Source organism: Pyrus communis, chromosome 16 (assembly GCF_963583255.1).
Source record: "Pyrus communis chromosome 16, drPyrComm1.1, whole genome shotgun sequence".
Classification (NCBI taxonomy): Eukaryota; Viridiplantae; Streptophyta; class Magnoliopsida; order Rosales; family Rosaceae; genus Pyrus; species Pyrus communis.
Genome location: NC_084818.1, coordinates 22,944,860 through 22,957,081, shown reverse-complemented (window position 1 = coordinate 22,957,081; position 12,222 = coordinate 22,944,860). Strand labels below are relative to the sequence as shown.

The 12,222-nt window shown below is 35.8% G+C and overlaps 1 protein-coding gene across 2 annotated transcripts; it reads left to right on the top strand.

Annotated features, from left to right (window-relative positions):
• Nucleotides 1-3,740: 3,740 nt before the first annotated feature.
• Nucleotides 3,741-11,934, top strand: LOC137720672 (protein CHROMATIN REMODELING 24-like). 2 transcript variants are annotated; one of them, XM_068459765.1, is made up of 22 exons: nt 3,741-3,910; nt 4,014-4,115; nt 4,234-5,024; nt 5,169-5,299; nt 5,391-5,445; nt 5,846-5,971; nt 6,625-6,732; nt 6,847-6,902; nt 6,981-7,071; nt 7,379-7,516; nt 7,614-7,691; nt 8,526-8,735; nt 8,840-8,911; nt 9,415-9,495; nt 9,581-9,699; nt 9,915-10,026; nt 10,263-10,331; nt 10,432-10,526; nt 10,795-10,926; nt 11,052-11,117; nt 11,212-11,344; nt 11,523-11,934. In XM_068459765.1, the coding sequence occupies exons 1-22, from the start codon at nt 3,793-3,795 to the stop codon at nt 11,685-11,687; spliced, it is 3,048 nt and encodes a 1,015-aa protein (XP_068315866.1). In that variant the 5' UTR covers nt 3,741-3,792; the 3' UTR covers nt 11,688-11,934. The 2 variants fall into 2 exon arrangements, with proteins under 2 accessions (XP_068315866.1, XP_068315865.1); XM_068459764.1 differs by having other exon boundaries at nt 4,011-4,115.
• Nucleotides 11,935-12,222: the final 288 nt, after the last annotated feature.

Sequence of the window (12,222 nt, the reverse complement as noted above, 5' to 3'; positions counted from 1 at the left end):
GAAAGCTGCATAAATGAGAGGGTTTGAGAGGAAGAGTCTAAGAGCAATTCCACCCCTAAAGACTTTGCGCTGGGTGCTGAGAGGAAGAGTCTAAGAGCAATTCCACCCCTAAAGACTTTGCGCCAGCACCCAGCGTATTTATCCACTCAGTGAACAATGATAGACCTCAATGAACAGTAATAGGCCAAGAGCATCTCCACCCCTGAAAAAAAAATAGCCTAGTCAATTTTATTAAAATATTATTATTATTTATTATAAAATAATAAAATAATAATTGTATTAAAAAAAAAGAAATAAGTCATAACCTTTCCACTAACCCTCTATACTCTTTCTCTATATCCACAACCAGTTCTCTCTCTCTGTCTCTGTCTCTATTTTCTCTCCCTCTCTCTCTTTTCCAGCTCACTCTCGTGAGTTCTCCTTCTCCTTCCTCTTCAAAACCTTCAACAAATCAAAAACAAAATATTATTTTTGTAATCCCTGGAGCTTAAGGAACCCAACCATGGCCTTGCATGCGACATCAGTGTATGGTGCGAGATCCTACCATTGAAGCCGAGAGCTTGAGCTCTCAATCTCTAACCCAGGTGATGTTTCTATCACTCTATTGTGTTCTTGAGCTTTAAATCCTGTTGTGTTGCAATTTTTGTGGTTAATTTGAGGGCTTAATTCCCTGCATGTGATTCCGACAAAGGAAAACGGACAACTCCAACGAGTTCAAGGTCCAATCTCGGTGAAATCTCTTGCATTTCACCTGGGTAAGTTCTCAATCCTATTCTTATGGTTTCTAACATATAAATCGTGTTGGAAACCTTTGTGTTGATGCAAACTTGTTGTCAGTGCATTTTTTTTCAAATTTTCCGTCAAACTTGGGCCATCACTTTCAGGCCATTTGCCTTCTCCCTCCGTCGCTCCTTCCATCCCTGACATCAGCATGGCGTCATACAGGCCAGTCCCAAGGTCTGTCAATTTTAGGCTGGCTTAGAGACCAGCTTAGGCTGGGTGCCAGGCAATCTCGTGGGCTGGAAAGACTTCCCTAGGTGCCAGGCCATTTTTTTGGCTGTGTGCCGGCCTATCCCACCCCCGGTAGAAGTGCTCTAAAGAGTGAAAGAGAGTCAGGAGAAGAGAGAGCTGAGAGACTGAAGGGATAAGGTGATGTGGCAGCCATCTAGTGGAGGAGTGAGATGGGGAGATTCGAAAAAAAATGACATAGAAGTCTCCCAAAGGAGAGGGAGACATAGGATAGGGGAAAGGAATGTGGAGTCCTACATGGGTGGGTCCCACCGGACAAAAACTCCCAAAAGAAAATGTTAAAATAACAAAAAGTCAATTACCTAAAATAGCAAAATTACTAAAATTCCCTTCAACTTCGTGCTCTCGTAAAATCTCTGTCGTAACTCCAAATTCAATTCTGCTTGCGCCTACACATTCGTACTGTCGAGTACTACTAGGATACGCTAAAAGAATAGGTCCTACATCTCTCTAACCGATAATTAACAGAAGTCAAAATCTTTGCCTCTAAGGGCATTTTCGTAAAATCACACCTTTAAAAATTTATAAAAATGTAAAATTAAGGACGGGTCGTCACAACAAAGGCCCAATTTATTCCTAGAAACAAACAAAGAACGGGCCTAAAACCAAAGAATACACAGAAAATGAGCCCAACAACAGTGAAGCCCAAACAAAAACGAACATCCAAGAAACATCCATTGTGCTCTCCACCACCAATCCGAGAAGTAGCTAGCCATCCAATCCTCCGTCCACCATCGATCATCACCTCCACGGACTCCACCTGCACACAATCATCAATAAGAGATAGTCAGCGAAAGAGAAGCCAACCAACAAATCCAAAAAGCACTTATTCCAAAAGGAAAAAAAAAACCTAAATTGACTTACACGAAAGCACTTATTCCCTCTCAAGAGTATTAATACTATTGGGCTTCAATTTGAACTTACAAGAAAGCAGTTTCTAATGAAACTAAGTTTCTCTATCACCATAAACAAATCTCAATATCAGACAATACCACATGCAGGTAAATACCTTCCAGATTACGTCTTCAGTCATGGACAATTATTTGTGGCTTTATTGAGGAGGTCTCATAGTCAACTACAACCGTGTTAGTAAAAAATGGCTCCATAGTGGGCCAACAAGGTGTATTTACATGAAATGCAATATACAAAGAAATCTTGCTTCATTGCAGCTAATTATGATGGTTCCTAATAGGTAACAACTTTATTAACAATAACCTTTCAGTATATTTTTGTTCACCAATCAATTAACTATTTTTATTTGATTTTTAATTTTCTCACTATCGTTTGTAGATTGGCAATGAAAATTTGAAGCATCAATCATGAACAAATGGGTGGAAGTTGCAACGTTGACGTCAAAAGAAACAATGACATATAGACTTTGTGGGTATTGTGAATAATGTAAATCTTTGTTATGTAGCCTTTATATTATTTTGGTACCAGTTTAATGTTTTCATCTACTCTTTTTCTATTTACATCTACTTGCTATTGTTCATGGACTTTAGGTAGGAATTTGCATCCAAAATCCCATGTTGTTTGACAATTGCATCAATAACATATAAATCATTATTGTATGCAAACTGAAAACTAAAAACATGACAACTTGGGTGTGCATAATAAAGAAAAAGTCTATCTTTTGCACAGTACATTAAAAATATATCTTGACAATTAGAGTGAAAAAAAAAAAACTAACGCAAGACATCTTTAGGGGCACGTGGTTCCCCTAATTAAAAAGATGCCTCTTCCACACACGCGAGTGTGTGTGGAGAGACTAGTTTTAAAATAGGGTGAAGTGTTGATTTAATCCTTGAACAATCACCTCAGTGAAAATTAGGTCCCTAAATTATTTTTTGGGTAAAATAAGTCCCTCAAATCATTAAAAATTGTTTATTTCATCCATACTATTATATTCAAAGCTATTTTATTCAAATTTTCATCAATTTAAGTCACTTGACACACTTTAGAATGTAATACAATACTTTTCTCCCGCATAAGCCTTTAACATTTCATATAGGTTGCGAATCTAACATCTAATTTACCCTCTAAAGTTAACTCCATACACTATTTTTTTATGAAAAATTACCAATCTACTCTCAAATGTGTATCATGACACACCCCGACTGTAATCAAGGTATGCTGGCCGTCACGTCCAACCAAAGGTATCAATGGGTTCCTGAGCTTCCAAGGAACTCAAAAACACCAATAATGATCTCGATCTGTGCCTGAAATAGTTGACTTAGGTGATGTCTGTATAACTTGTACGGAAATGCAGAAAATCTGAGAGGGAGGAGAGAGATAAGGGTCAACGGGATTGTTTGGGTGTGTGTGTGTCCAGATGGCAGCCACCAACCAAAAACAAATCACCCATGACACCAACTAATGTCCAAGGGCAAAATCGTCATTTCATGTCATCGATAAAATAATTCGGGACGGGCTGTCACATATCACATGCAAGTAACATGATTTAAAGTGACTGAAAATTGAATATAGAAGTTTCGAATCTAAAATTAGGGATGCAATTTTTATAATTCAAGGACTAATTTTTCTGAAAAAAATAATTTAAGGATCTAATTTTCACTTAGATAATAATTCAAGAACTAAATTGATAACTCACCCTTTGAGAACAAACCCAAACCAGCCCAAAATTTAAACTTCGAAATTTGAAAGTTGCACGCAAAGCGGGAATGAAAAGCTCCTGGCATGGAAAGGCCGCAAACATGAAAAACAAAATGTAAAATTTAAAAGGCTGTCATATTTACTTGGGAAATGGCGGAGAGGAAAAGCAGCAAAAAACCAGAGAGTCTAAACGACAGCCACTATCGCCTCCTTCAAGACCTCCTCTCTCCTCCTCCTCCTGCTGCTAATCCTTCTTCGACCCCCGCCGGTATTATTAACCCTAATAAACACTTGACTTTCTGCCCTCCTTAATTACTGTATTTATTTTCGTTAATTTTATTTTGAAATTTTTTTGTTGGGTAATTCAGCAGAGGACGATAAAGTGGAAATGGAGGACCTGAAGCCACCGATCGAAGGCCAACGTGTTCGCAACCTTCCTCATTTCTCACTCACAGATTTTGAATCTTCTCCTGGTAATCGCTCTTCGCTTGCCCACTATCTGTTTGATTAAATGCTCATGTGACTGCAAAACCCCAAATTGCTTTTGTTCTTACATTTTGTTTTTGTTTTCGTTTCTGGAATCAATTTTAGAAGAAGAAAAAACTACAAAGATTAAGATTGAAGGTAGACGCCGTCTTTGTAAAGTTTCTTATCGTGCTGACAGTGATCTTGCTGACAAACAACCGGTTCTTGATAAGCCCAACATTTCTGGCATTGCTGATTATGAATCACTGGCAGTCCCGAAAAGGAATCCAAGTACGACTAGTGCCAATGCTGGTGGGAATGAGATTAGGGATATTCTTGATGACTTGAGCTCGAGGCTTGAGTTTCTGTCAATTCAGAGGAGGGTTGCCAGAAAAGCAGACATTGTTGAAGGTTCTAATGTGTCTGAAACCAAGGGCGAGGAGGCAGATGCTTATTTGCCGAGTGAACAACTTGGTGATAGTTATGTGAATAGGCTGCCTACAAAACATGATGGTCAAAAGAAAATAAAGACTTTATGGGTGGATGAGAAACCAAAAGCCGTGGCACATCCCATTGTTCCTAAAGTTGGAAAAAGAGAGGTTGATGATGAGGATGACTGTGTATTTTTGAGCGGCAATAAGATAGTTAAAATATCAGGGAGTCAGAGTGGTAAGGTTCAAGAGCGCTATGAATCTGATGAGCTTATTGTAATCAATGATTCTACTGATGATTGTGTTCTGGAGACTGATAGTTCTATTACTTTGAGCGGTCTCACATCTACTTACAAGTTGCCAGGGAAGATTGCGATGATGTTGTTTCCGCATCAACGTGATGGCCTAAAGTGGCTATGGTCTCTGCATTGTCAGGGAAAGGGTGGAATCTTAGGTGATGACATGGGCTTGGGCAAAACGATGCAGGTAAAGAAAGAGGATACTTTAACAGATACATTACTTTGGTGACTTTTTCTTCTTTTATATTATTTATAGAACACAGATACATTACTTTGGTGCCCTTTTTCTTCTTTTGTATAATTTATAGGTACTAGTTTTATCTTATTGCAGATTTGTAGCTTCTTAGCAGGATTATTTCATTCACAGTTGATTAAAAGAGTTATGGTTGTGGCCCCTAAAACACTGCTTTCCCATTGGATTAAAGAATTATCATCTGTGGGTCTCGTTGATAAGATAAGAGAGTGAGGCTGCTTGGTCTTGTTTCTCATGTGGTTAAGTTATCATGTCTGTAAGAAAGCCAAATAGTAATCACTTGCTTGTGCTTCTATGTAGGTATTATGGGACTTGTGCCAAGGCTCGAAAATATGAGCTTCAGTATGTACTTCAGGTAATTCCTCTATAATATAAATACATCAAGTGATTGATGTGTCCTTTTGTCCAATCAAAATCATAGTCAACATTTTTGTTTCTTTTTTCATAAAGATCGGTTGTCTTAAGAGTAGAGGAAAACAACAAGGAGGTTGGTTAAGGAGACAAACCCGAAACCCAAAAAAACTCTGAAACCATAATCAAATTCCAAGCATTTAATCTAAAGATGCAATATATTTATGGAAATGATAAACACACCCTTTTTAGCCTCTTACACACCCTTGTCTAATCCTAGCTGTTGATTCTATTTGCGTACACTTGTAGTATGACTTTGGCTGCACTTTTTTTTTTCTTTTGTAATAAGAATGTGCTTAAATTCCATATGATTTTTTCCTCACTTTTCATTGCTTTTCTTTTAGGACAAAGGCATTCTTCTCACAACTTATGATATTGTGCGGGTTAACTCAAAATCTTTAAGAGTGGGTGAATATGCTCATGATGATGGAAGTGAAGATATCATATGGGATTATATGATACTTGATGAGGTGAGAATGCATATGCTACTTTCTTTGAGTAATTGACTGTTATTATTTTCTCTAAGGGAAAATTATAGCTTATATGAAGTATCATCATGCAAAAGAAAGCTTATCAGTCATCTCAATTACCCGGCCTCTCACATACCATAGTGCAGGGTCCCGTCTAAGAGGGAGCCTTGTTTCCTTGTATATGTCATGTATTGATCAGGGATATACTATGATAAAACATACATGTTTAATTAGTGAATTACTGCTTGTTTAGCATTTCCTAAATTTTATTTTGAAAGTGGCATCTTTACAAGAAATTTTATTGGTTTTACGGATACTTTCAAGCAATTGTTCTTTCAGATATATAGATGTCTTTGAAATTATTAACAAAATGACCTTGCGTTACTTAGTTTGTATGTTTGAAAATTTTCACACCCTGGTGTTTCATCCAATCAATTTCCTTGCTTGTCTCAATTGAATGTTCACACTCCTGTACTCACATGCATTGAAAACACCAAATTATACTTCTAAAGTTCTTAGTTGCCTGTTTTAAGTAAGGGAAACTAGATTTCTTTATCTGAAAAGTGCATGAAACAACGTAATCTATTTGGGTAAGAACTTTCTTTTCTTGCATATATAGAACTTTTAGTTTGATGGACCTATTTATATCTCAGGGACATCTCATAAAGAACCCTAGTACACAAAGAGCCAAAAGTTTGCTTGAGATACCTTGTGCCCATCGCATTATTGTAAGTGGCACACCATTGCAAAACAATCTGAAGGTCAGCTTCATATTTTCCATTATTATTCCATTTTTTTATTTTATTTTTTTTATGTTTTAAACAAAAACCAACACATAATTTGTATATTTTTTGTACTTTTAACTGTCAAAATAGGAGTTGTGGGCCTTGTTCAACTTCTGTTGCCCTGAGCTACTGGGTGATAAGAAATGGTAGTAATTTCCTCCATGCTGTGGTTGCCTTGAGTTATTTTTCTGTTTCTGTATGAAACTCTCAACTTTTTTTTTCAGTTTTAAGGAACAGTACGAGTCTCTCATTCTTCGTGGAAATGAGAAAAATGCTTTGGATAGGGAAAAGTGTATTGGTTCGACGGTTGCAAAGGTAATGATACCATAAGTGTTTTGATATGCTTTGTGTGACTTGTTATCTTGTAATTTTATTTTGGTTTCTATCTTACAAGGTTATGGACCAAATTGTTTCAGCTGTTTTTTTATGTTGTATCTCCTATCTAGTTAGTGAATGTGGCTGTAGTGACATACTGAGAGTTGTACCCATGATTGTTTATTTATTCTAAATTCTTGACTATTTCAGTTGTCTGATAATATTACTTGTTATATATTTGCTGCAAACTATGTTCCTACTATGTCTGATAATATTAATGAGAAAAATTTGTTACATTTTATTACAGGAACTAAGAGAACGTATTAAACCTTTTTTTCTGCGTCGCTTAAAGAATGAGGTATTTAATGAAGATAATGACCAAACAAGTGCCAAACTTTCTAAAAAGAACGAGATCATTGTTTGGTTAAGATTGACCGGCTGTCAGGTTTGATGTGCTATGCTTCATGATATTCTTTTAATCCTTCAAAGTAGTTTCAGGTATTATTTGTATGTTTCTCAAGTTGATCATATATGTGGTATAGCGGAAACTATATGAAGCTTTTCTAAAGAGTGAGCTGGTTCTTTCTGCTTTTGATGGCTCCCCGTTGGCTGCACTTACGGTACATTTATAGTTCTTAGTTCGTTTTACTGCTTATTTCTAAAGCAACTAGTTCTGAGGAAAGTCAAAACCAGTTAAATGACAGAAATTTATTTTATGAGTTTCTTCTGTATAGTTGAAACTGAATGAATGGTACCTTGCTTTTAAATGATTCTCCATTGCTTTTCTTATAGTTAATGAAAATAGGAGAATCTGTCTGTCTTATTGGTCCTTTTCCATTTATTAATTGATTCTTCGAATTATTTTGAGAGAATACAAAAAATTAATAATGGTTGATTGAATTATCTTTAATTTCATTTTTGGAGCTTGATTTTGTCTATCTGAAGTTAGAGTACTCTATCACGCTAAGTAATTTGATGGTGTGCTGCAAAGGAATTGTGCATGAACTTGTTTTCAATATTTTTAAGAGTGTCAAAATTTTCTTTTATTTCTTTTGGTGGGCGGGGTTGTATTGCTAGGTTACATGCTGTTATTTCATATACTGTGCTTGGGGTAGCTGGATACGTTGGAATGAAAATAGATTGTGGTTTTTGTACAATAAAATATATACTTATATGAATAAATTTTTGTGAAGGTATGATGTAAATGTTAAAGTAAACTATGATTAACTATTGAAAAAATTAATTATCTCTTACTTATGTATAAGAAATTCAAATTTCGCTTCCTGTTAGTTTTTTTTTTTTTTTTTTTTGAACCTGTTTGTCCTTGGATGATTTTGGATCAGAAGTCCAGGACAAATATGGTTGTTGCTCTCCATGTTTTAGAAGATAATACTTTAGGTTGTCAGTTCTCTTTTCATGATACTAATTGTCAAGGACTGTTTGATATGAACTAGATCCTGAAGAAAATATGTGATCATCCACTTTTATTGACAAAGCGAGCTGCTGAAGATGTACTAGAAGAGATGGATTCAATGTTGAAGCCAGATGAAACTTGCATGGCAGAAAAATTAGCAATGTACATAGCAGATGTCGCTGACAGAGAGGACTTTGATGAAAAGCATGCCAACCTGTCATGCAAAATATCTTTTATATTGTCTTTACTGGTAAGAGTGTAATGTCTTTATAGATTTGATGCTTTTAATGTTTTTATGCGTTGGTTGACATAATTTTAAATGGAATGGATGGTGTTCAATGACCTTTTATACAGGAAGACTTAATTCCTCAGGGGCATAATGTTCTTATTTTCTCACAAACTCGAAAGATGCTTAATCTTATTCAGGTTAGCCATTTAAAATAATGTTACTAGTAAACTAATGATATGAATTCTTTTGGTACTTATATTCATGGTCATTTCATGCGATAATTCAATGTTTTCATTACTGAGGAAGATTAATTTCTTGGAATTTGTGCAATTTTGGATGACTTGTTGCATGCCAACTAGGTGCTCACCAAATTTAATAGTTTATGCCAACTAGGTGCCAACTAGGCATATAAATGTTCGAGGATTGTCAAATATTCAACCTGTCTTTACTTGGATAAGCTAATTTCAGTTCAAGCTTCTCATGGAGACTTCCATGCCTGCGATTTTGATTTGAGGACATCTTTTCCAAGTAAAGAAGTTTGATGCAGGAGCAATATGAAATTGAGGGCACACTTTCCTGAATTGAAAAGCTTTTCAATTGATGAATAGTCAAGTTGGATTATTTAAATATATCTGAAAGTATATTCTTTGAGACTTCAAATTTGTCAAGTTAATTATTCATGGATAACGTTTATTTACAGGAATCACTAGTATCCAATGGTTACGAGTTCATACGCATTGATGGAACCACAAAAGTTATTGACAGAATGAGGGTTGTTAATGTAAGTGTTCTAAATCATCTAAATCAGCAAAAGCGTAACAATAATGGTAAAAATGTTCCTGAAATCATGTTGATTTTATGAGTAGGATTTCCAAGAAGGTAATGGAGCTCCCATATTTCTCCTGACATCTCAAGTAGGTGGTTTGGGCCTTACACTTACAAGAGCAGATCGTGTGATAGTGGTTGATCCTGCTTGGAACCCGAGGTGTTCTCTTATACTTTTTTTTTTTTCTTTTTTTTTTTCTTTTTCCTGGTTTTCTACAAATGTGCAGTTCTGCTCTAAGTTTAGATTCATGTGTGAGCAATATGTCCTTTGCATTTATTTGCACTCTTTTAGTTGTATCTTTTTTTAACTTAACAAGGATATAAATTGCATAAGTTGTGGTTCCTAATTTGTTGTTATGGTTCTTATATTTGCAGTACGGATAATCAAAGTGTGGATCGTGCATATCGAATCGGGCAAAATAAGGATGTCATTGTGTACAGATTAATGACTTGTGGGACTGTTGAAGAAAAGATATACAGAAAACAGGTAAGAGATTGCTTTCCAAGCTATTTATATTCAATGGTATGACTTGTGGGACTGTTTAAATGATTATAGTACCTATGTGTTTGATACAACAATGCCGTTGGACCTCATTTGCCATGGTGTGACAGCCTGCCTGTTATCTCCCTGTTTGGATACTTTTATTGCACGTGGTTCACTCCTTCATTATTTGATTAATTTTGTATAACAACCTCATTAATTCTTCAAAACATTTTGCGTAGATATACAAGGGGGGATTGTTTAAAACTGCAACTGAGCATAAAGAACAGATTCGGTACTTTAGTCAGCAGGTGAATTCTAAAGTTGTAATTGTTGCTATAGTGAGAAATTTAAGATTCTGAACCTTAGTAAAATGCGACTTTCTATACTGAACTTCTTTTACTGTTTTAGGATCTCTGTGAACTTTTCAGTCTTCCAAAAGAGGGTTTTGATGTATCCCCTACTCAGCAGCAGCTATATGAGGAGCACGATCGCCAGCACACAATGTATGGAATATTACTTGTATGCCGTAGTGTTTGAGTACTAACTGTTGTAATAGCCTTTCTGTGACTTGATGCTGTAGTGTTAGTATACTAACTAAATTAAAGAGTAAGCAGTTACTAGCAAGGATGTTTGTGATACTTATAGTATTTGAATAAAGAATATTACTTGTATGCGTTAGAATTTTTGCTCAAAAGCATTTCCTTTTTGAACACGACTTTGAAAGTAGAAACTCCATTCATTATTTACTTGTCATTCTACTATTTACTGTAGGGACAAGTACTTCAAGTCCCATATCGAGTTCTTGGAAACTCAAGGTATAGCAGGAGTCAGTCATCACAGTTTACTCTTCTCCAAGACAGCACCTCTACCTGTTGCCAAAGGAGTAGAAGACGAAGTTGAAAGGTGAAACCCATTTATTTCATTATCTTTCTATTAAGGTTCTATGCTTCATGGATTGTAACAACAGATTGTTTTTTTCTGTCTTTCTTTGAAATCTTATCTGGTTTACTTTGCTATTGTGGGCACAGAATCAGAGGAGCTTCAAATGCAGGAAGTTCATTTTCAAGTTCTTTACAAGAACGCAATGTGAATGGGTAGAGCTCTACGAAACATGGCTCTTATATCATTTGAGGACAGAAAAATAAAGTTATTTCATGTGACAAAATTTCTGGTTTGCATTGTTGACAGGGCTGAATATGCTTTCAAACCAAAGGATTTAATCTTAAACAAGAAGCCTTCTTCACCAATTGATGCGGGTAAATTGACAGAATCAGAGATTAAACAAAGAATCAACAGGCTGTCACAAACTCTTGCAAATAAGGTATTCTTACACATCATCTTCTTTGGTTAGCAATTTAGGCCTGGTTTCGGGTGAAGATGTTCAGAATCTATTCAGTTTAGTCGAGATAATCAGATAGAAAGGGATGTAAAAATCAGTTGCGTATGGTTGTCGCAATTCTTATTAATTGATTTGGCGTTGTGATTAACAATGTCTGCAGGCATTGGTTTCAAGATTACCAGATAAGGGGGAGAAAATACAAAAGCAAATTGGTGAACTAAATGCTGAGCTTTATAGACTTGGTACAGGGGAAGTGGAGGGAAATGAGAGAAATGTTATCGATTTAGATGATATAACTGGGGAGTTCCAAAGGGTGGTGATATAAGACAAGATGTCGTTCCAGTTTTATCAGATGTCCCCAAAGGGATGCTGATGTAAGACAATGTGACTGATCCGAGCACTGTAACGTGGAAACAGAAAACGTTGTCATTGTAATAACATGCTGTTATTATGTTTCGGATAATACTTAGGTACCGACTGATCTTTGGTTTAAGACAGTCGGCTGAATATACAAATTGTCAAATACTTCTGTCTTTCGAATGACTCTAGTTCTATCTCTGTCGATTATGAAATCGTTTGTCCTGATAAATTTATTCTTAATTTATTTATTGGATTGCAACAAGTCTCATATGGAGGTCTCCAAGTCATTTGTGTCTAGGGGCTATGCTTATTATGGATAGGTGATTGATCCCATTTTTGTTCACAACTTTCATACCTCTCCAATCTAGGAATGTATATTTGGATATTTAAACTTCTTTTGCTTCTGTTTTACATATTTATTGACATAAATTAAAGGGCCAACTATATTTTACACCCTTCATGTTTTATGTGATTTTCAAAATGAGTTATGAGGTTTTAAT

What these genes read in the sequence shown, in the direction of transcription:
- LOC137720672 (XM_068459764.1), top strand. Translation starts at nt 3,793, where the DNA reads ATGGCGGAGAGGAAAAGCAGCAAAAAACCAGAGAGTCTAAACGACAGC. An exon ending in TCCTTCTTCGACCCCCGCCG is followed by an intron (nt 3,911 to 4,010) that starts GTATTATTAACC and finishes TGGGTAATTCAG; the next exon opens with CAGAGGACGATAAAGTGGAA. An exon ending in AAAAGATATACAGAAAACAG is followed by an intron (nt 10,027 to 10,262) that starts GTAAGAGATTGC and finishes CATTTTGCGTAG; the next exon opens with ATATACAAGGGGGGATTGTT.